Source organism: Vombatus ursinus, unplaced genomic scaffold (genome assembly GCF_900497805.2).
Source record: "Vombatus ursinus unplaced genomic scaffold, bare-nosed wombat genome assembly UNPS02014863.1, whole genome shotgun sequence".
NCBI lineage: Eukaryota > Metazoa > Chordata > Mammalia > Diprotodontia > Vombatidae > Vombatus > Vombatus ursinus.
This window is the reverse complement of record NW_020954641.1, coordinates 28006408-28031170: the sequence shown is the minus strand read 5'-3', so window position 1 is coordinate 28031170 and position 24763 is coordinate 28006408. Positions and strand designations below refer to the sequence as shown.

At 39.1% G+C, this 24763-nt stretch overlaps 1 protein-coding gene across 2 annotated transcripts in view; it reads left to right on the top strand.

The window, feature by feature from the left end:
• GALNT10 (polypeptide N-acetylgalactosaminyltransferase 10) overlaps positions 1-24763 on the top strand; it is a 166737-nt gene that overhangs the window by 127360 nt on the left and 14614 nt on the right. For both annotated transcript variants that reach the window (XM_027841980.1, XM_027841981.1), the window contains exons 5-7: positions 4182-4367; positions 7349-7532; positions 11077-11194. In XM_027841980.1, the coding sequence (XP_027697781.1) occupies positions 4182-4367; positions 7349-7532; positions 11077-11194 (488 nt within the window). The remainder of the gene's footprint in view (positions 1-4181; positions 4368-7348; positions 7533-11076; positions 11195-24763) is intronic.

Sequence of the window (24763 nt, the reverse complement as noted above, 5' to 3'; positions counted from 1 at the left end):
GCTTGCTCTGCTGGTCTCCACTGCCTCCAACTCCTTGACTAGGGTGCTGCCTTATTCCTTTAGAAAACAGAAGCTTTCTCCAATTTTATTCCCTCAGTATCTGACTTCTAAGGTCTCCTATCTCCTGAGCAGGCCATCAGCCCCAGGTGCCAAGTTCTTTAGAAAAAAGAGCAGTGTTGTCCCAGTTTGCTAATCACCTTAGGCTTGGTCTTTTCTTTCAGTTTCTCTTCTGGTCACAGGCTCTGTCCCCTGGGACAGAGACCTTATCCTAGCCTATGATGACTATTCAATTTACTTCCCAAATTTTCATTTCTGAAAGCTAGGCTATACAGCAACAGTTATTTGCTTAATAATTATAATAGTTAAGGGTCCTCCAGTTTTTAAAAATCTGTCTCTCCTGTTTGCCAGTGTAGAGGAATAGGCAGAAAAAAAAGGTTGAAAAGGCAAATAAATTTCAGGAGACAAGGTGATTGTCTCTGCTACCTGCTCAGTTACATCCCTGACCCCTTCATATATAGATGTAGCCCAAGTTTGAAAGAGGCTTTGTCCCATACCCTCACAAGTATGAGATGGAGTTATTCTTGTTTTCTTAATTCTCCTTATTTCTTTGTAGAAATTGACCATCAAAAAAATCACATAGTATTGTTTGATTGAAGCTGTGGCAATAGAATCTGTCACCAGAGGATTCGCTTTTCCCAATTCCCACACATAAAGGAGGCTGCAAAATGAATGGAAGCACTTATTAAGCATTTACATTATGCCAAGAATTATTCTACATGTTGGGGATACAAATAATAAATGAGGCAGTTCCTGCCATTGAGGGAAAGTCACAGGAATAAGAGGAGCCCTAGGGGAGTTGATTGACACATGCTTTCCACAGTATTGATTTGATTATAGTCTCTAGAGCAAGAAATAGAAAGAGAGGAGGGAGATGGGATACATGGAAGGCAGGTGGCAAGAAAATGGCCAGCCTGAATGGGATGTGAAGTATAGTCTAGGACTTGCTAAATAGAATGTGCCATCTGAATTTTTGCTCACTCACTCACCAATCCCTGGGGGATGTTTCCAGAATCAAATGGATTAAGTCCCCTAGAGCATAGCCTCAAAAAGTTTGGTGGTCCAGAGGGTACAAATACAAAATCTTAGGTTCATCACTCAGAATCTTCATGACTTATCCCCCTCCTATCTTTCCAGTTTTCTTACAACTTACTCCCTGCCACATACTCTTCAATCCACAAACAAGACACACCATCACTTTGTTCTGGGTGTTTTCTCTGTATGTCCCCTATTCCTGAAATGCTTTCTTTTCTTATCTCTACCTATTGACCTCCCTAGTCTCCTTTAAGTGTCAATTAAAATTTCATCTTCTACAAGATTTTCCCAATCTTTCTTAATTCTAGTGTCTTCCCTGTTTTAATTATTGCCTTCTTATCCCATATATAGTCTTTTTGTATATATTTGTTTGTTGTCTCCTCCATTAGATTATGAGCTCCTTGCAGGCAGGGACTGTCTTTTGCCTCTTTTTGTATCTAGCACAGTGCCTGACACATAGTCAGGCACTTAATACATGCTTATTGACTATATGACTACAAGAGCAAGGTGGGTACAAAAAGATGGACAGTTAGATGAGATTTTAAAAGATTTTCAAAAAATTGTTTTAAACTACGGAAAATCTCTCATCTCCTCAACTCTGCCCCTCCCCCTAAAAAAACCCACTAAATCATTTTGATAAACTATTGCTTTTTTCTTTTTCCCTGTATTACTAGTACCAATAACTGGGCATACTCAAAGCATAGTAATTAATGGTAATATCAGCTTATATTACAGAGATATTTTATATGCAATATCTTCAGTATCTCACAACAGGTATCTCTAGTTGGCAATGAAGTCATATTCAGAGATAATATATGACTTGCCCATGATTACACAGTTAAGACTTAGACTCTTCTCTAAGCTTCACCACTAACTTATGTGACATTGGACAAGTCACCTCACCTCTCTAGTCTTCACTTTCTCACTTCTAAAATGAACAGATTGGAATTGATAATCTCAAAGGATCCCTCTACCTGTAAACATTCTCTTTTCTACATTCCTTTCCAACTCTGAATTTCTGTTTTATGATTGTAAATCCCTTTTCTCCCCTTCTGTGACTTGTAAAAACTTCTTTATCAGAGGAATTGATTCTATTAAATTATCACATCTTTGATTTTATGGAAATGAGCCTTCTAATAAAGACTGAAAAAGAAAAGCCTAATTGCTTCCCAAATAATTATTCAGACTTTCATGACCTGTCAGCAGGGATTAATTAGTAGGTCTCAAATTAACAGCAGCCATCTGTGTCAAGGGGAATTTAGTGATACCTCTCTACCTTGGGGTGGTCTTCAATACATGAACAAGGAAGGGTAATTTTAGGAGTGTGCATCCTAGAAAGAGAAAATTTCACTGCCATTTTAGTGACCTGAAATGGTCACCAGGTGGTAAATGAGCTGTAGTCAAAGATGATAGCTATAGATTTCTGTTCTTTCTTTTATCCTTGACTTTGATAGAGTTCCTGACCATAGAGCAGTGTATCTGTAATGTCATCATGTCTCTTAATATCTTGTCTGATCTCATAGAAAAACTCCTTTGGAAAGATTTAGCAGCTGAATTAGGGGGAATTGATTTCTGGTTCCAGCAGAAGCTGCCACCGGCTAAGGGAAGCTGTATTAATCTTTGTGAGCAAACAGTGAGGAGTTCCAATTTTACTGAACCCATTAACTAATCTCTGTGCACATAGTAATTGCTCCAGCTGCACATGCTGTGGGGGGAAAAACACAAGTGTCCTGGGTCTTACAGAAGGTTCTATTGAAAGTCTTCAAGGCCCAGCTGCAATACCACCTTCTCCAGGAAGCCTTCTGCAATCTCAAGAAGATGATTTCTTCCTACTTGGCATTTCTGATCTGTTTTTTATCATAGCTGTTTTGTTCATATCTTTTCTGTTCCGCTAGGTGGTGCGTCCTCTAAGAGTCAAGCCTTGTCTTATTCATCTTTCTATTTCATTTCTTGCCAAACACAGGACATTGTACATAGTGAACACCAAAAAGTGTTCTTTGAATTGCTGGATTTGAGAAAGTTTTTAAATCAAAGGGGCTAGAAGAATGGAAACATCTTTTTTTATAAAGAACATTAGGGACCATGACCCTGGAGAAAAGCCTCCTTCCCTTCTTTGTAGAAAGGTAGGTTATGGATGTGGAACATTGCATATCCTGTCAGATATGGTTAGGGTGGTGGCTGGACTACTTTTTTTCCTCTTCTATTTTTTTATTTTTGCCTTAATGGGCAGCTCACTGAGCAGGAGAGAAGGAGAACCATATTAAGAAGTAAAGAGGATATAAAAAACAAAAGTATCAATAAAATGCTTTTTTGGAGAATGGGTATTTTTAAGTACTGTATCTTAAAGAGTGAAAAAGGCTCAAGGCTTGAGTCCATGAATCAGAGGAAGCCAATCATTACTGAGCTCTGACCTCAGAGGAAAACTAGCAAAATCAGGCTATACTGCCCAGAGCCAGGAGCTGGCTGTGATCGTCTGTGTGAATGACCAAATCAAAGAATTTTAGAGCTGGAAGGAAACTTAAAACATATAATGTTAGACTTAGAAATCACCAGAGAATGTATAATTTCAGAGACAGAACAGATCCTGGAACATAAAATGTTAGTGTTAAGGGGACATTAGAATCCAACCCCTTCATTATAAAGAGGAAGAATTTGAGAGTTGGAGTGGATAGATGACTTACCTTAGGTCAAACAGTAGGTAAATGGCAGATCCAGGGTTAGAGCCCAAATCTCCTAATACCTAATTCAATGTACCAGCACACCACATCATGTCCTGCTTCTGCCTTCCATGCCCTGGAATACGGCTTTGTTGACAGTTCACAGCTTCAGCCTCCAAAGGGAGATACTATATAGAGGAACCCTACTATAAGAAGCTATTCTTTTTTTTTTTTTAGCTAGGCAATGAGGTTAAGTGACTTGCCCAAGGTCACACAGCTAGTAAGTGTTAAGTGTCTGAGGCCGGATTTGAACTCAGGTCCTCTTGACTCCAGGGTCGGTGCTCTATCCACTGTGCCACCTAACTGTCCCCAATAAGAAGCTATTCTTAATATCACCCCTAACCTGTCTTTTTTTTTCTTGTCTGTGCACAGAACACCTGAAGAAGCGTTTGGAAGATTACATGGCCCAGTTTCCGAGTGTAAGAATCCTCCGAACCAAGAAGAGGGAAGGGCTCATAAGGACTCGGATGTTGGGGGCTTCAGTGGCCATTGGAGATGTCATTACATTTTTGGACTCACACTGTGAAGCTAATGTCAATTGGCTTCCACCCTTACTAGGTAAAGAGGCACAGCAATGACCTGGTGGTTGATTATTGGACAGGAACATAGGCTCTCAGTATCTGGCTCCTTTCTTGACTTATCTTTCTGCATGGATTCAACCAACGGAAACATTTGTTGAACATTCAGTGCATTCCCAGATCTGTGTTGGGCACCATGGTAGATACGTAAACTGTGATCCTTTCCTTCAAGTAACTTACCATCTTGTTGGAAATTGAAGATTAATAGGCCTGAAATTAAAGGGAGGGAAGGAAGTATATAAAAAGGAAAGAAAGAAGGGCAGGGGGAAAAAGAGAAGGGAAGGTTCAATTCTTTGGCCCAGGTATACTTAGAATGAGTCATAAGAAATTAACCTCATTTCCTTCTTTAACAGGGATTTGTTGTTAACAGGGTTACTTGACTAATAATTCACGCAGATACCATAAACATGGTATTCCCGGATTTAAGCAAGTTATTTGTATGATTTGGGAATTCATAATAGCCTGAATAATCATATTCAAGAAGTGGTGATTAATAAATCAGTGTCATCTGAAGGGAGGTCTTAGGTAGACTGCCTACAGACAAAGCTTAAATGGGAGGGAGCACAAGATTGGAAAAGAGAGTCGCTATTCAACATTGTTATCACTGTTTTGGATCTACGCAGAGATTTGGCCTCTTTAACAGATTTGCCAATGACAAGGAATTAGGAAGTAGGTTTAATATGTTGGAAGACAAAATAAAGATCTAGAAAGATCTAAACAGTGAAATGATGATCGAGATGCCATTTAACAGGGATAAACAAAAAGTCCTACCCTTCAGCTCAGAAATCATAAGAACAGGATACAGGAGATAGGGTTCAGTAACCATTTGTATGGGGAGAAAAATGAGGATTTTAGTAACTCTGGGCTAAATAGGAGTCAACAATCTGATGTATCAAATTAAAAAAAAAAAAACACCAACGGTATTTTATAGAGATGGTGCTTACCAGGAGGAAGTGGGGACTTGATGTCCCTTCAAATACAAAACTCCTATTATTCTGTGATTATAAGTACTTTTAGAAGGACATGAGAGAAAGAGATGATAGAAGCCTGCTCTATGGTAGTATCAATGAGCATGGAGAACATATTTGAAAAACATTTTGTAGAAATAAGCAGAAAGTCTTGGTGATTAATGTAGAGGAACAGGGGAAGTTGGAGATTACAGCGTTTGCAACCTGTTTAACAGAGATAGGGAAGTTGGCAAGAAAGCTAGTTTGTCTGAATGAGAATGATTTCAGTTTGAAGTATATTTAGTTTGAGGAAAAGATGTACATTAGGCACTAGAACTCAAGCAAGGAACAGGACTAGAGAGCTAAATTTGATGGTCGTTAGCATAGAACTCATAGTTGAAGGATAAGCTCTATAAGTCAGAGTATTGAGAGAGAACAGAAGATTAAGGATTTGGCATTGTAGAACAGTCCATATTTAGGGGGCTAAGTGAGGGAAAAGAACCCATAAAATATAATAGGGAATGTAGAAGATTTGCTTTCTAATACAACTCAGGTGAATATCTGTCACCTACTTATGAACTTCTAGCCCCAAATGTCCAGTGTTTCAGTATACTGGGTGAAAGATAAAGCCCAGTACAGGGGTAGGGAACCTGCTGCCTCACAGCCACATGTGGCCCTCTAGGTCGCAGGTTGCCCACCCCTGGCCCAGTATTTCTAGTAAATATTGTTCATTTAATTAAACCCAGAGAACATATGCATCTGCCTCTCATTACAAAAACACACATCATTCAATTGCATAATTTATAGTATTTTAAAGGAGTTAAGGCATTGTGGGGTCATTCAATGGCTCATAAAGAGAATTTAGTGGTATGACACAAAGCTAAACTTCTAGTCTAAATAGTACTTAACTATGTTTCTATGGAAATATATGAGGGTAATTTTTATAATCAGCAAACACACATGGAAAAATCATTCTTTTTTTCCACAGATGATGTGCCATGAGTGTAGACATAAGGCTCTCTCCCCACTAGTCCTAAGGAACATTATAGATGGGGTCATAGCTTTCATCCATAAAGCCATAATGTTGTTCTACATAATTCAGATTGTCATCTTTTAAGACCAGCAGTAGGAGATTACTTCCAGACCTGAAGAGTCAATCATCCAACAGAAAACCACTATTAGTAGAAAAATATATAGTTATCTCTTAAATTTCTGTTGCACTTTATGACTTAAAAAAATCTTGCATAAATTGGCTCATTTGCTCCTCACAACAACCCTATGAAATGAATAATGCAAGTACTCACGTCACCATTTAATAGAGGAGAAAACTGAATAATTCAGTGCCTGGACTGAGGCCACACAGAGAGTGAGAGAGCCTGAACCCAAATCTAGGCTTTCCAGCACATCTAGTGCTCTTTCCACTACTTCACCCTCTTTCCCATAGCAAGTTCAGCCCAGCCCTGCCATTCCAGAAGGAAAGGCATAAGAGCGTTGGCATAGCTTTTGAAGCATTGGTCTAGTCCCTCATGACAATTCCTCTGCATCTGATAATTTATTGTAAGCTTCCTAGATTTATTTGTTTGATACATCAATTGGGTAGATCAAATATTGTTTTGTACATACTTCCTCAGATAGCTAATTTGTGCTAGTGATCTCATTCATACAGTTTATCAAACACCTTCCTTAAAAGAGCACTATGAGTTAGGGAATGCTGTTGTCATCATCATCATCATCATCATCATCATCATTATTATCCCCATTTTACAAATAAATAAACTGAGGCTCAGAGAGGGGTAATGACCTGCCTATAGCCACATGTAGTTACAGCAACTACTTGAAGCCTCTCTGGTACTATGCCAGCCAACCTAGTTAATAAAATTGAGGCATAGACAAACTCAAGCACTAGTTGAATAGCATAAGGAAATCATTTTTAAGATACCTGTAGGTATTATAAATCTCCATGATAAAAGGGATCTAAATTTGTTCCTTAATAAATGTTTCTCGGCCTCTTCAGACCGCATCGCTTCGAACCGAAAGACCATCGTGTGCCCGATGATTGACGTGATCGATAACGATCACTTTGGGTATAAGACACAGGCCGGGGATGCCATGCGGGGAGCATTTGACTGGGAGATGTATTACAAGAGGATCCCCATCCCTCTGGAATTACAGAAACCTGACCCCAGTGATCCATTTGAGTAAGTGCATGAAACTCAGCCTACTTATTTGAGTCTGACCAAAGTTCCTGCCACTCTGGCAGTAAATCGGAAAATCATAAGATCATAAACTTAGAGTTGGGACGTGAGACATCATCAAGCTCAAGTTCTTCATCTTTCAAATGAGGAAACTGAGACCCATAGAGTTTGTGATTTTTGTTCAGGATCATACAACAAGTTAAGTATCTGAGGAGTGATTCAAACTCAGTCTTCCTGACTCCAAGTCCAACACCATTCTCTCTCTCAAATGAATTAACAAAGTGTGAATCCATGTTCTTCCACCAATACCTAAAATAAGTCGTTTGCAACCAGATGATTGGGATCTGCTAATTGAGCTTAAAGGTTGGCCAACCATCTCTAATCTTAATCTACAGTTTCCCTGTTTTGCTGGGTCTCTCCATATTTATGATAGCACTGCCCCCTCCCCTGCCTTTCCCAAAGCCTTTATTGTCAATAATACAACTCCTTCCCACTTTTCTTTCCCAATCTCCAACATATTGACATTAATGGGAAATGAAAAGTAGCTGCTTTTCAGAAACAAATGGGAGACCCCCAGTCTAGTGAGTGACTTTTGTCTCCTCCTTTTCTAGCCTGACTGCTCTCATCATCTCATCCCTTCTGCAATATCCCTAACAGAGTAGCTGCTGGTCAACTTCTGTTTCATCAGTTCTAGGGACAGGGAGCTCATGACCTTCCAAGATAACCCATCCCATTGCTGGGGAATTCTAATTGTCAGGAAAATTCTTCCTTGTACTCACTGAAATTTGTCTCCTGGTAACTTTCCTTTTACTAATCCTAGTTCTGCCATTTAGGACCAAGGAAAACGGTTCTAATTCCTCTTCATGTGATAGCTTGTCAAATACTTGAAGACAGTGACTATCTCTCTTTTTTCTTCACACAAAATATTCTTAATTCCTTTAATCAATCATCTTAGAAATTTCTGCTTCCCTTAGTGTCAAACACATGGCCTACAACACTTCAGAGTAAGTACATCCTGAACCAGATTAAAATGTAATTGGGAAATATTTAACATAATAAATAAAATAAAACATGGATAACATTACATTTTAAAACTAAATCAGTATGTGGCCCACAAGGATCTGTACAGAAGGACTAGTGGCCTCTGTTTCTATTTGAGTCCAACACCACTGGTCTGCATCATAATCCACATATAAATATGGTAAAACTCAATTGCCTGGAATACTTACGACATAGATTGTTCTAGTGACTCGAATTTTCTGGGGAATTGAAAGTTAATTTTAACCCTAGTTGTTGGGAATCTTTGTGAAACAGCTGAGACTATTTTCCCATCCTAATTAGCAAAATTAGAGTATGAATGCCATTCATTGGTGATTAGGAATCTTGCAGAGGCTCTGGCTCATAATGATGGTAACAACTCATTTCTGTACCACTTTATATTTTACAAATAGTACAAGCATCATTACCCCCATTTTGCCAAGGAGGAAACTAAGGTTTAGTTGAGGTGAGAGGTAAGATGACTGGACAACAGGCAACAGAGCTGGGTCTTCCATCTCAAAGAGAGTTCTTTCTACTATATTTCTTATCATTTTGATCCTTAATTATGGCTATACAGCACTGCAGATATAGCTTCAGAAGGTATATGAGATTGAGTGGCATGTGTAGTAACCCCAGGAAATATCTATTTGGATATCTTTATCTATATAGAGACTATCAATAGGTAAATAGCTATCTATGTGTATATGTAGATAATAATAATAACTTGTAATAATAGCAGCTAACATTTGCTTACTATGTGCCGGACACTGTGCTAAGTGCTCTACAGTGGTCTCATTCAATCCTCACAACAACCCTGGGAGGAGATGCTATTATTTATCCCCACTTTACATATGAGGAAACTGAAGCAAACAGAGATTAAGTGACCTGCCCAGGGTCACATAGCTAGTAAGTGTCTGAGGTCACATTTGAACTCATGTCTTCCTGACTCCAGGCCTGGCATTCTATCCACAGTGCCACCTGGCTGCCTTTTATTAATCTATGTAGGATATAAAAATAGATCTGCATAGGTCTCTTTCAATATAAACATCAGTACATATGAAGTCAAACTTTGGTTTTAGGAAAAAAATATCCGTTATTTGAAAATACTCACAAGTTGAAAGACTGTTGGAGCTGGAAAGTGCCTTAGAGTTCTGTGTCCAGTTTTAGTTCCACGTATTAAGAAAGGTATTGACAAGCAATCCATAATGAGGTGACCCAAATGGTGAAAGAACTGGAGACCATGCCATACAAGGACTGATCTGGAGAAAAGATGATGTATTAAAGGGGATGTGAGATTTATTTTCAAGTATTTGAGAGACTGAATGGGAGATCATTGGTAAAAGTGGAAAAGCAGGAGATTTAGGCTTGATATAAGGAAAAGATTCCTTATCATTACAGCTGTCCAAAAGTAGAATGGGCTGATCCAGTAAATAGTAGGATTTCAGTGATGTTATTCCAAGGTTGGGAATTTGCCCCAATTTGTTGAGAATGTTGTAGAAAAGATTCCTGATCAAATGTAAGCTGACCTAGATGGCCTCTGAAGTCCTTCCTGACTGAGATTCTGTCGTTCTTTGAGTTCATTGAGTCACAAGATCATAAGACTTAGAGCTGGAAGGAAATGGTAAAGGTTTCTAGTCCAAACCTCATTTTGCAGAGAAAGAAATGGAGGCCCAGAGAGGGAAAATAATTTGCTGAATTTCACACAGTACTACCATTTAGTTAGTGGCAGAAGTAGGCCTAAAACCCATTTTTTCCTGACTTGGCTGAAGAAGGATGAAGGATAAGATAGATATCCCTGTAAAGTAGGGATAGCCCACAAAATAGGATATCCTGCTTTAAAGAGGAGACAAATGAAGCCCAAGAAGGTTATGACTTGGCAAACTAAGTTAGAGATAAGACTAGAGCTAGAAACGATCTAACTCCTGGTCCAGCACTCCCTTCAGTATGCTTTTACTGTCTCCTTTTGGAAGAATCCTTTCTGTCATGGTTCTTTTTTTTTTCTTTTGCTGTAAATGTTAGTGTTGCTGTGTGAAGTCTTAGTAGTTGATTGGGTTTTAAAAGGACATTTAGGGGGACACAGATACTCCATGGGTGGGGATAGAATTGGAATTGCCACCAGATCATTTTGGTTAGGGCAACTAAGTGGTACAGTTAATAAAGCATCAGGCCTGGAGTCAAGAAGACTCATCTTCTTGAATTCAAATATGGTTTCAAAAAATTAACTAGCTATGTGACCCTGGGCAAGTCACTTAACCCTGTTTGCCTCAGTTTCCTCATCTTTAAAATGAGCTGGAGAAAGAAATGGCAAATCACTCCAGTATCTTGCCAATAAAACCCCAAAGGGGGTCATGAAGAGTCAGACGTGACTGAACAACATCATTTTGGTTTGAGAATTTATTTTTCAAGGGGGTGGTTCAGATGTCTCTAAGGTGGTGGTGGTGATGATTTTTACGGGACTGTCTGTGCATTTCAGTTATATGTCATGTTGAGACCCATTTCCCCCTAACAGGTCTCCTGTAATGGCTGGAGGACTATTTGCTGTGGATCGAAAGTGGTTCTGGGAGTTGGGAGGGTACGACCCTGGCCTGGAGATCTGGGGTGGAGAACAGTATGAAATCTCCTTTAAGGTGAGCAACTGTCTCTCAAAGTCCTTTTGTCCTTACAACCAACTAGCAATCTGCTGCAGTAACCCACTGGATATATATATATATATATGTATGTGTACATATATATATCTGAGTCTACCCAATCTCTAGCATGTATGACAGGTGCCAGACTCCCTGGGGCCAATCAGCCCCAGTGCCCAGACAAGATTCCTTATTTTGGTATTCTAGGCCCTCCATTATCTGGCCCCAACCTACCTTTTAATTAAGTTCAATTCAACAAGCATTTATTATGGGCAAGGCACTGTGCTATGCACAATCTAGTTGTATTTCTTGTTATCCTTTTCCAAGTACGCTACTCTCCATTAAACTGGACTACTCTCTATTCCCCTGAATATATCCTATACTTCCCATCCTGCACCCCTTTGATCAGGCTGTTCCTTCTACCTGAAATTCTTCCTTTTCTCTCCCATTAGCTCTTCCCCCATCTGCACCCCCAGCCAAAACCATGACATCCTAACCAACCTTCAAGACCTAGCTTAGATTCTACCTCTCTGGGAAGTTTCACCAGCTCTTCTCTCCCAACTAAAATCAAATTTGTATTATATTGAACTGTGGCATCTTCCTTACCTGATTATATCTGACTATACATTCCTTACATTGAAGACAGAGATCATTTCTAAGGTATTTTTGTACATCGCTCAGAACCAGACACAGTGCATTACCCCAGTAAATACTTGATAAATGTTGAAGGGAGGAAGGATGGCAGAATCAAGAAGCAAAAATACACAGAATGTTTTGAGATCGATTCATGAGGAATACAGGGTACAGTTTTGGTATCTTTTTGCTCTCTTGAGAATATCTGTCACCACTTTATAGACAGCAAGATAGGATAGGCACCTTTCTTCATGTGAAGATGATGTGTTTTTAAAATATCAGAGCTGGAAGGGATCTTGAGGTGGTGGAGGGAATAGAATTCTGGTGCGAGTGAGGAAGACCTAAGTCAATATCCTGCCTCGGACATTCATGAGCTATATGACCCTGGGCAAGTCCCTTAATTAATCTCAACTTCAATTTCTTTATCTATTTGACATTATGTAATGTCAATAATAATAGCACCTACCTTCCAGTGTGGTTTTGAGAATTAAATGTGATAACATATTCAAAGCACTTTGAAAACTTTTAAAGCACTACATAAATCCTGACTGTAAACTTCCCGAGAACTAGAACCAGACCTGTTTATTGGTATCTCCCAGCACCTAGCATAGTTCTGGTTACAGTAAATGGCTTCATAAATAGAGCCATACAACATTAAAGCTGGAAGGGGCCTTACTTTGATTGTCCTCTGAACTGATTGGTATAGATAGGTACTGCCTTCACAGATGCTGATATCAGCTCATGCAAGGGAACTCATCCTCTGCAGTTTTGGTCTCTGTCCTTCCACAAATCCTACAAAAAGTATCTGTCCAACATGTTTGGCCTTTCTGTATATCATGGGTTTAATCATATAAATTCTTTTAACCATATAAATTCTTTTGTGAACACCAATGCTATCCAATTCATCAGCAATTTATTAAGCATTTACTGTGTGCAGGCTGTGGTGCTGTGTATTGGAGATACAAAACAAAAATCAAAGTCCCTGCTCTCAAGAAATTTACCTTCTCTTGGGGCAGAACTCGAGCTGCTGGTCTCTTAGCTCTGGCTCTCCCTGCCTCAATTGTAGAGATTATAAAATCCTTTAGTGTTTGTAGCATGCTTTGACTACCATTATATCATTTGATCCTGACAACAGTCCTATGACTACAGGTCCATTTTACACATGGAAAACTGGGGGTAAGAGAGGTTAATAGGCAATTAATAAATGCTTGTTGATTTGTTGGTTAATTGGTTGACTTCTCCATAGTCACACAGCCAGTAAGTGTCAGGGATGAGATTTGAGCCCAGCTTTCTCCTGACTTCAAGTTCAGCATCTTTTCATGTTTTTTCCATGTGGTCTAGCAGCTGCCTCTACATGACCAGTCTAATTCATTTTCCATTTATACATTTCATAGATAATGTCTTTTTTTAAGCACTTTTTGAACATGATATGCTATAGCCTACTTATCCCCATCGTGTGTCTTTGCTTTCTGGATAACTTGCAATTCAGAGTCTTTTAAGACCATCGTGGTCTATTTTTTACAACCAAATAGAAGCACCATGAGATTACTGGTGTGAAAAAAAATGGGCTTTAGTTTCAGCATGCAGGTTGGAATCATTGAACACCCACTGTCTTCCTACTATTAAATTCTGGATCCACCTCACTCTTCAGCTTCAGCAGCTGTCCAAGATATATGGCCTGATGGACTACGCTTCCAACTTCACGTCATGTGGGCAAATCATTCACATGATTTTTCTTGTGTGGATTCCTAGACCATTCTCATTTGAATGGCCGTGGATCTCATTGAAGAGGCCTTCTGGTGTTCTAGGCTTCTGCGTCATCTGCAAACAGGAACATCTGCAGAGCCTCATCATTCTTAGGCAATCCTCTTTCTATTTAGACTTAGCCCAGGACATGCTACATTACAATAGCACATGTCTTTGGTAAGTATATCTCCCAGGTTTATGCCTCAGTTGATATTGATAATCAGAGGATTATTAAGCAAAGTTATCTCTTGGTTACCTTTATCAAGGAATCCTGTATAATTTTAACATAAGCATAAGGGATATAATTTTGGAGTAGATCTTTTAAGGCTTTGTTTTATGCTTCCAAAAGTTGTTTCATAATAAGCAAAAAAAAAAAAATATTGAGGGATCCTATATCTGCTGCTCTTTTTAGTCAATTGCAAAGTCACCCACTGGGCAGCTAGGTGGTGCAGTGGATAGAGCACCAGGTCTGGAATCAGGAAGGCCTGAGTTCAAATCTGACCTCGGACATTTACTAGTTGTGAAACCCTGGGTAAGTCCTTTGACCCTGTTTGTCTCAATTTCCTCATCTTTAAAATGAGCTAGAGAAGGAAATGGCAAATTACTCCATTATCTTTGCTGAGAAAACCCCAAATGGAGTCACAAAGAGTTGGACACAGCCAAAGTGATTCAACAACAAAAAAGTCAGCCATTGCAAGGAATCATCTGAAAATATCTGCCATTCCCCCACCTCACCCTCAACAGTAGTGTTCAAGATCCTTGATCTTATTTTTATCTTTGTATCCCCAGCATCTGTCATTTAGTAGACACTTATTAAATCTTTGTTAAGTGAATGAATTTTCACCACAGATCCCCCCAATATGTTCATAGACCATTCTCAGAAAGATTTTATAGGGATGAGAAAGTAGGCATATGGATAATTACTGATGTCTTCTTGGTTGCCTTTTTTTGGTGATGATATTATTTCTGGTCTTTTCATTTTTTTAAAATCTTTCTTTGGGAGATCTTGAAAATCATTCCCAGATTGCATTTAAAACTATGTTACCCCTCCTTTTGACAGAGAGGTAATAAACTAGAGGCACAAGAATGATATGTGCATTTTCAGACACAGCCAGTATGTGAGTTTGTTTTGTTTGACTAGACTTATGTGTTGCAGTGTTGGTCTTTTATTTGAGGGGGGGATAGATTGAGGGAGGCCAAAGGGCCATAAAAAAAAGACAGAAAAGAGCATCAATGATCCTTTTAAAATGCACCAAAAAGAGCAGAAGGAAATTCAAAGGAGACTTAGACGAGCAGGGCAATGATCCTGTTAAATTTAATGTATACTTTGTAAAAAGCTGTTTGTAATAGAGATTCATAGTTTCATGTGCAGTCTTCTTTTTCTTTGTGTGAGGAAATGTTCATATTAGGGTTTTTAAGTTCATTTTTAAAAGAAAAATTACAAATAAATAAAATACAGTTGTGCCACCTTAAACACAGATTTCCTCTCTATTTGTTTAGTCAGGTGTACCTGTTCTTCATTTTATTTTCTGAACTACCATTTCTATTCCCTCAGCCCATCAGATACCCAGGTGCTAGAGTCCAAATATGCTAGGTGCACTGTCAAAAAGGGTGAGAACAAGTTGTTGTGAAAACTCAAGGCAGACCCCTATTTCATATCTTTTTGTTGTCCTTTCCAGGTTATTCAGATAACAAACTCAAAATGATCTGACTTATTTAGGACTTAAGCTACACCATCACATATTCACTTCTTCTGCTGTTCTTCTTAGCATTTATTAAGGTGATAATACCAATAATTTTATGTATCATCTTCTATCATAATGTTTTTCAAATGAACTTTTGTTCCAAACTGGTGCTGCCATTGGTTTTCATGTTTCTCCACTTGACAAGGAAACCAAGCACTTGCTAGCTGCATTAGTTTCTGAGATCTTTTGGTCTCCTGGTTGTGGTGATTGTTTTGTATACGTTCTCTAAGTTATGGTAATAATTAGAATAAGTGTTTTTACTTTTATGCATTTCCCATTTTTCAGAATCAACAACTTGTTTCGATAGGCCATAATTGCATACATGTCTTCTCATCTTTATCCTTTCTTTCAATTTGTTAATTTTGACCTTTGGTCTAACAGTTTATTGATCTAACTATATGCAGACAGCTGATTCTGATAGGACTCCCACATTGGCAAACAGTCTTCCCATCTGTTAAGAAAGTCAGTTTAATTTTTCTGTAGTATTCTTTGGTACTCACAAAACCTTCTAATGGCCTTCATAAAAAAAAATATTTATAATATGCTGGCATGACACTTCTGAATAATTTGCAAGCCTTTGCCTTCTTTCCTTTCTCCTAAACCATATTTTCCAGAATATCTTTCACTATCTTGTTTTGTAGTCACCTTCAATTTAAAGCTACCAAGTATCAAAATATGTATTGACTTAGTTTGGGGTAGGGGTTAATTAACCTGGGGTCAATGAACTTGTTTATTTACTTTAAAAAAAAAAGACTTTATTTCAGTATAATTGGTTTCCTTTGCAATCCTATTTTTTTTAATTTTATGCATTTAAACATACATTTATTTAGAAACATTCTAAGAAGAGGTCCATAGGGTTTACCAGACTATTAAAGGGTTTCATAATATAAAAAAGGTTAAGAAACCTTGTTGTAGATGATATTATCAAGTTCCTTATAAAATATTTCTGTTTCTTCATCCTTTACAACAGATATTAGTGCATAAGCTATAATTACCTTTATGGTAATTCTTTTGTCTGTGTTTACAAGCACCACGAGGGAAAACAGTGAAGATCCCATGAAGTGATGTTTCCTGTTGCCGTCAGGTAAAGAGGAGACCAAATCCAACAGGTCTTTCATTCAGTTTTCCAAGGATAACTTGTGAACCATCCTTATATATAGCTAAAACTCATGGTTATATTTATAATAATATTATTGATATCATATCAGTGATATATTGATTCACTAAATGGACGAACTCAGTTTATAAGTCTCCCTTAAAAATTGAGTGTAATTCATTTTTTTCATTAATTTATCAACTAGATCAGGCAGCTAGGCGACACAGTGGGTAGAGTGCCAGGCCTGGAGTCAGGAAGACCCAGTCTTCATGAGCTCAAATTTGGCCTCAGACACTAGCTGTGTGACCCTGGTCAGGGCACATAACCCTGTTTGCCTCAGTTCCTCATCCATAAAATGAGCTGGAGAAGGAAATGGCAAACCACTTCAGTATCTTACCCCAAATTAGGATCACAAAGAGTTGAATACAACTGAAATGATTCAATAGCAACAAATTAACTAAGTCACTGAGAAAAGATTTAAAAACAACAAATCAAAAAGTCACTGAGAAAAGATTCCACACTTCGAGTACCAGTAGTTAAATTATTGTATGTAAATAGATTAAAATCGCTCTATGTCTTCTTTTACACCATTCCACCATCTTCACATTGAAATTGAGTAAAAATAGTGGCACTCAAGACTGAGAGCCCTTTTGTATTTTTATCTGTTGCTAGATCCACCAAGCCTAAGAATTCATCACCTAGGGATCAGCAGGCTGCTGCTGAACGTCTTAGTATTTAACTGTGCCAGTACTTGGACAGCAGATACAGTCTCTCTCCAGAACCATATTCAAAACTTTCCTATTTTGGTAGAACCTACCAGAGCTTGTGCTCCACTGGAATAGCCTTTGAGAACCAAGGATCACCTCCATGCCATGATAAGAGATTAGAGTAGGATTTTAGGACCTTAAAATGCAATGCATAGAAGGTAAAAGCTAACAAAGGTAAAAGCCTTAGGACAGAAAACATACAAGGTTAAAACTGGAAGGCAATTTAGAAAATGGAATTTGAATGCAAGAAAGTGATTTGTGCAATGTCACAAAGCCTGTTAGTGGTAGGGTAGAACCCAGGATGCTGATAGAGGTAGCATATCGCATACATGACCACTGCTTTTGATCTTGAAACTTGCAGTGCATACAGTCTTGGTATGGATGCTGAAGTCCTGGGATTCTAATGAAATTTTGTATTACTCTTTGTATTTGTTATATCCTCCTAGATTTTGAAATCACCCTTCATACTCATTGTTTAAACATTATTAATTAATCAGTTGAAGATTAACTGATTTCTATGTAAAGCAATGTAGTAAAACTGGGTATGAGTCACTGCATTTTGACCAGTGCCCTTCAAGTCTTCCCGTACTGTGAATAAATTGAAAGGGATTTCTTCACGAAAGGAGTTTTCAAACTCTGAATGATTTCATTCTGGCTTTTAAAAGAGAGTTCTCTAATTACATTTGTCAAGTAATTATGGAGAAGCAAATGGTATTTTTCTCCACATTTACAAAAGACTAATTGATGAAGCTGTATTTTGTCTCTGCCATGTGATTTCTGTTTCCATTTGATCCAGTTAGCTTTTTTAGTTTAATGGAGAAATGAAATTATTTCATGCCACTTCCTAGGCCTTTGTGGAACACTTTTCTTTCTCCTCTTTTTTTCTTTTCCCCTTCCTTTGAAATTACACATTTCTGGTGCCTTATGACAACACATCAGTGTGTCCTTTGTCTTTCCAGCGTTCCAGCGGACACCTGCCTGGTCAGTGGGGGATGAGGCAAATTCATTCATCTCTCCACCACTCCTGTTTCAGGCCAGAACTAGTCATTTATGGCGAGCAAAACTCACCCTGATTAATCTCTGCTTTAACCTCTTTTCTTTTTGGGGAGCAAGAATGGAGGCTCCTCCTGAAAGGCCCAGTGTATATTCTGAAATTTAGATAGGGTCATATTCAGCAGAGAGTGAACAATTGATTAAATTTCTAAAAGAGTGCTGTCTTGATGAGGGAGACTTAGAGATTAAGTTGTTAAGATCATGAATTTTCAAGACAGCCTTCAACCCTCTTTAGCAGAACTACCCCAGTGGCAATCAAAGAGCCCCCCCCCCAGATTGGGAATAGGTAAAGAATGTTGTAGCTCTTGGTGTCTTTGCTTTGCTATTTAAAACAGATACATTTACTTTACTATTCTAGAACATCAAACACCAGTCATACCTTTTAGTTAACAGTGGCATAGCTGAAAAAGCATCTGACTAGGAATCAAAAGACCAGGGTTCCAGACCTGGCCTTTCCTTTTACTACCTTTGAAAACTATGACTAGAGTTAATTTCACTTTTTAAAGCTACTGCTTCTTTATCTATAAAATGTAAGCAATAATATCTTACTGACAGGATTGTTTTGGGAATAAGAAAAGATGATGAGAACAATGATAGCTTATATTTACATAGCTCTTTACATTAGAAAACATGTGGAAGAAATGTGTGCTTTAGACATTGACTAGACTAAATAACTCATGTGTCTATGGAACCTTATGGTTTATAATAACTCAAAATAGCTCTGTTGGTAAGTAATGCAATATTATTGTGCCCATTTTATGGATAAGGAAATTGAAACTCAGAGAGGTGTAATAACTTAACCAGAGGAACACAGTAAGTGTAAGAGCCAGAACTCTGGTTTCAAATTCGGGCTCATTCCACCATAGTAGGATAACACCTGAAATGCCTTCCAACTCTTGGTCATTTACCTCCCCATTGGATTCAATTATCTTTTTTATGTTCCCTAGCCACAGACAATACCCCTAACCAACCAGCTATCTTGCAAATGATTTCCCTTTAAACTTAAGAACTGAAACTTCCCTCTCTCCTCTCACTGAATTAAGGTCTCTGTTACTGCAGTATTCTGCTCTTCAGACCCTTGACAGATGGCCTAAGAATCCTTAATGTTTCCCAGGTCTTCAGAGAGCAGCTCCAACAGATCAGATTTCACTTTTGTGGTTTGATTCCCCTTCAGACAAGTCATATTGTACAGTTCCACTTTCCTTGTTTGCTAAACTCTAGAATTCCAGCAGATTCAGAGCCACTAAGCTCATTAACAAGTGTATAACCATCAGGCATTATGACAGTTCTGTGTTCACAGAGAAGAATAGAAACACTGCCCATCAATCACCCTGCTGTTGTGGAAAGAACACTGAACTGGGAACCAGAAGACCCAAAAGTTAGTCCCAGTCCTGCCATTGATTTACTCTTATCTTGGGCAGGTCAATTAGCTGAGTATTTTAAAATGTCAGAGCTAAAAGGGTTATTAAGATATAGTAGAAATGTTGTTGGAACAGGAAAGTAGAGACTATCAGAGTGGGAAGAGACCCCAGTGCATAAAGCATAGAGATAATCCAACTGCCTATATTATAAGTAAAGAGACCAAAGCATAGAAAGAAAAAGTGACTTACCCAAGATCATGAGGTCAGACAGATTGAGCCATGACTAAAATAGAGGGCTCCTGACTCCCAGTCTTTTACTCTCCCCTCCTACACTGTACCTTCTCTCAAAAAAGGCTTCCTTTTATTGTTGTAAAAATCCTCCCTCCTCCTCCCAGCACATTTTGACACTTGCCTACATACTGCCTTTCCATTTTGATGATTGTCAGATGCCATTCTTAGTCTGATGACCCCATTAATCAAGTGGGCCTGCCCCTGGATGGATAAAGCTTATTGAGAATCCTGAAGGCCAAATGCCCAGCCAACTGCTATCCACTTCTGTTATGTCACATTGGTCTGAATTAAGTTGCATCTATTAGCTGGTTCCTCTTGGTAACTTTAGTTATCCAGTTCTTCACAAGCCACTGCCATCCTTGAACAAGTTTCAGCCTCTGACCAATTAAACCATTTGCCCATTCATCCTGATGGTGAGTTGCCAAAGCCACAAGCCATTGTGCTCCTAGAAGAGTATTTTTAAGTGATAGAGGTTTATATATACATATATATATGTGTGTGTGTGTGTGTGTGTGTGTGTATATGTATATATGTGTATACATGTATATATATATACATATTCAGTTAAGACCACAAAAGCAACATTATAATTGAAGTAAAGCTAGCTCTTTTTTTCCTTCTTTATAAATCCATTTTCCTTTACTGCTTTAATCTTAATCTAATCTCAAATTTCCTTTTTTTAAAATCCCATTTCCTCATCTGTAAAAGGAGAGGCAATAATACTTAATCTACCTCAGGCATATTGAGAGGAAAGAGCTTTGGAACCATGTAATACTATAGGAATGTACCCTGCTAACTTCTGAACTGTTTGTATATTTGGTTCCTGCTCAGTGGTCATGTCCAGGTCAGCCAGGATGGGTTATATAAGATTTAAAGGCTGAGCCTTCAGCAGACAAGAGGAACCTTACATAAGGCTAGAGGAGGAGTGGAGCCAGTAGAGACAGCATGGAAACTGATAGTCCAAATCAGTGAGGAAATCCAAAGAGGATGGAATACTGTGTCTTTGAAAATAACAAACAGTAGGAGTTGGGAGCATAGGCAAGTTTAATACAGACAAAAGAATCAGGTTAATGTAAGAACTTCTTCCCCCTAGGTGACATGAATGGAGTAGATGGGGAGGGAGCACTCCAGTGCCACACTCTGAGCAGAGCCCGACCAGAGGACCTTCTCATGACTTACCTTCCAAATCTGACCATTTGAAATGAGCTTCCCATTTCTCTTCTGCTACCCACAGGGAGACACAAACAGGCTTCCTAGCTTTCCCAGGAAAGACAAAGATGAGACAGCATTTCCTGGACTCAGCCCCAGTTGGGAGTGTTGTACAGAAACCACCCTGACTCACCAGAACAGATGGTTGGGGGAGGATTCTCAAAACTGTGGGCAAAGGGGTCTCTGGTTCACACCAGAAGTCAATCAACACTTCTTAATGATAACCTTCCTTGTGTGTAGCAAGCTGCTAGGTTAGATCATTAGGGCAGACTGGGAAGATGTTGATCTTTTTTAAGTTTTGCAAAAAGGAGGAAGTCCTTAGCCCATGAGAATCCTCACCAGTTTAATTTCTCTCCTCCTATCAATGCCTATGCATTCATATTTCATCTGCCCTAGCATGTTTTGATAGCTTCTTTTCCTGGTTGTGTTTTTTCTGGGCCTAGACTTCTTCATGGAGAGATGGGAGGGATGGGAAGGAAGATGGAAGGTGGGAGGGAAGGTGACATATCACTGATGAATCTTTAAAATTATCGAACACACCAGGAGCCAGGAGGAGTAATATCAAGCCAGGAGCAACATGTTCACTAATTGACATCTTTTTCCAATCTGTGTGCCCTCTGACAGAATACCCCTTTATTGATCTGTATTGATCTGACCCTTTTTGTTTCTTAAACGGGTAAGGTTGTCAACCAATGGGTCCAACAAAGAGAGCCATATGCTACTACAAGAGTAGTATTATAGCCTTTTTACTCCAGTAAGTTTCTTAAGTGCCAGCATCCAAGAGGCAAGCTACATTCCCACAGCCATCTGCAGACTGAAGCCCTCCCTTCTCCCCATCCCTTGTAGTCCTTCAGTAGGCCATGACCCCAAAGAGGTTGGGGAAAGTTGAGCCATGGAAGAAGATAAAGGAACAGAGTCATAGAACACTGGAAGTTAGGAGAGAAGACAATACACCTTCTCCAGTAAAACTGCATACAGCAGTGGTCTATCAACACTCTCCTCACTCCAATACCTTTCTACTCAGCTGAATTTCTTATTGCAGCTCTTCTAACACACCCTTCATCTTGGATGTAATTGTACATGGAAGAAATACCTTGAAGTCCTCAGATATCCATTTGAAAGGTCTATAGTGAATTCTTCCATCATAAAAATGAACAGGACTGAGACTAGAGCAAGATGTTGTCTCTTACAGAGACTGGAAGTGAAGACCACATCCCTGGAACTGTCCATGTTTGCCTCATTTGAGAGGGCCAAGCATTTCATCAGTCTAAGCCAGATGGCTAGACTTGATGCCAACAACTGCAAAAGGACCATCTGCATGGGAAAATTCATTTCCCTCGCCCCCTTTCACACATGTCCTTTCCAGACCTTGCCATCCCAGGCAGCAGCACAGGTGTTGAGGAGAAGCCCAGCTGCAGAAGAGTTGCGTGAACTCTTGTCACTAGCATCGTCTCAAAGACTAACTCTGGGAACCTTCCCTGAAGGGTGTGAGTGAGTGTGTGGTTGTGTTTATTCTTGGATGCACGTGCCCCGGCAGCTGTCCAGCCATTTGGAAAGCTGCCTGCCAAGAACAGGGGAGGCATTCTGCTAATTTCTCTTCAAAGGCAGTTGGGATGACTGCAGATTCTGCAAAGGTGTTAACCCAGGGAAACATCTGAGGATAAATCAAGAACTTTCTCTCTGACCTTCCTGGGAGTTAGGGGTCAGATAGCATGAAAGCAGAGCCCAAAGCAGGGCAGAGACAGAGAGGGGTCCAAAAAGGAATACCTTCCTTCTCCCCTGATTCAACAACCAGTTGTCATCAGCTGAAGCAGAATTAGAGCACTTGCTTGTCCTGGAGCCAAAAACATCCTGGCTTTTTTCCTCTACATTTTGTCTCTGAGAATCAATAAAACTGGTTGTGTTCTAAGGGAAAAGAATGATGAAGTAAGAATCAGAGTTTTACTCAAGATCTAGATTGGTTTTTTACCTGCACCTCTGAAGGAAGTGCTCACACTCATCACAGATCCACTGAAATATTGTACTGTATTATTAACATTTTGCAATTATCTTTGTGGTCAGAAATTATTTGAGTAAAATTTTTTGAAATGCTGAGTAATTGCATGCTGAAGGAGGTGGAAAGAGGGGTTCATTTAGCTGTTTTTGAAGGAGAAGCCCTTTATCTCTTTCAGGTCACGTGACCTGTGGGAGGAGGCCATTCCCCATGAAGGGTCTCAGTTCCCACATCTGTAAAATGAAGGGTTAGGATCAGGTGATCCCTAAGGTTGCTTTCGGCTCTAAAGTGCTTTTCTCTGCTGAAAGATAATTTAGTAGTAACAGTGTTATTATTGCTCCTTTATGGACTACCATATTTTCATGAGAATGTCTATTAGCTCTTGATAAGAAGCCCTTCACTTTAGACAATTCAGCTGAAAAGTACCCTTAAGGGAAATTGAAACTGAATTTTTTTTTCAAGAATTAATGTAACTTCCAATTCCAGCCTTTCTCACCAATCTGACTATTGATATTTACTTCACTTAATGGTTCCTGAGGGAATCAGCTCTTTCACTAACTCCCTAAATGACCACAAGCATGGCACTTCCTTTTTCTCACCCTTAGTTTACTCTTCTGATAGATGAGAGGATTGGACCAGATGATCTATAAGACCCTGACAGTCTTATGTTCTAAGCCTCCTTCTAGCACTGATAATCAATAATTCTAAGAGGATGCAAAAATTTCCCCTGCCCCCAAGCAGAAAAGGCATTGGCATAAGAATTAGGTTAATTTATGAGGAACCTTTACTTTATTCCAGCCTTCCCCACCTCTTGGGCAATTCCCTATCTAAATGGAGCCAAGTTACCAACTGATTTACTCCACAGAAAGGCCCTCATAGACGGCTGAGTGGAGGAACCAAACTCAGCTAGATTAGGATGATCCTGTGAGTGCCTTATGACCCAGAAGTGAAAGAATGTCAAGGAATATGGCTATGAACTCTGCTACGGGTGTTTCCAGGAAGAGAATTAAGAAATGACCTTCGGGTTACGTCTGCCTTGACTATATAACCTTGGCTAATATTTGTCTTCCTAGCAAAGTAGTTAGCATTCTGGGTGCTGAGCACTTATGAATCGCCTTCTGTGTGGAGGAAGTTGTTGAGTAAGGTCATTGTACAGGGAGCTGCAGCCATTCAACTTAGCTGTCCTGAATACAACCTTCAAAACCCTCTCAGCAGTTCCACACCTCAGGATCCCAATATTCCTGGATAGACCAGGTTACATTAAAGCCATAGCAGCTACCAGGTCCAGGTTACCCAGGTCATTAAGAATGCTTATAACTAGAGTAATTCCCCTAAAAGGAAAGAAAATCTTGTGTTCTAGCTTTGCTGCTAAATAGCTGTGTGACCTTGGTGAAGTTTCTCTTCACTGACAGGATTAGATTAGTTGGTTTCTGAGGTCCTCTGCGGTTCAAACACTATGTTCTATGGTAATGGATCTCAGTCTGAGGGCTTCAACTTCTTGTCAAGAGTCTGCAAATCAATATGCAAAACCACAAGTAATTAATAATCTTTCTGAAGACTGGTTTGTCTCACATATGTACTGAAAATAGTAGCACTTTTTTCCAAATATATATAGATACTATAGTGATTAATGAAATGCAGATTCATTAAAAGTGTTACTGAATTTATAGTAACT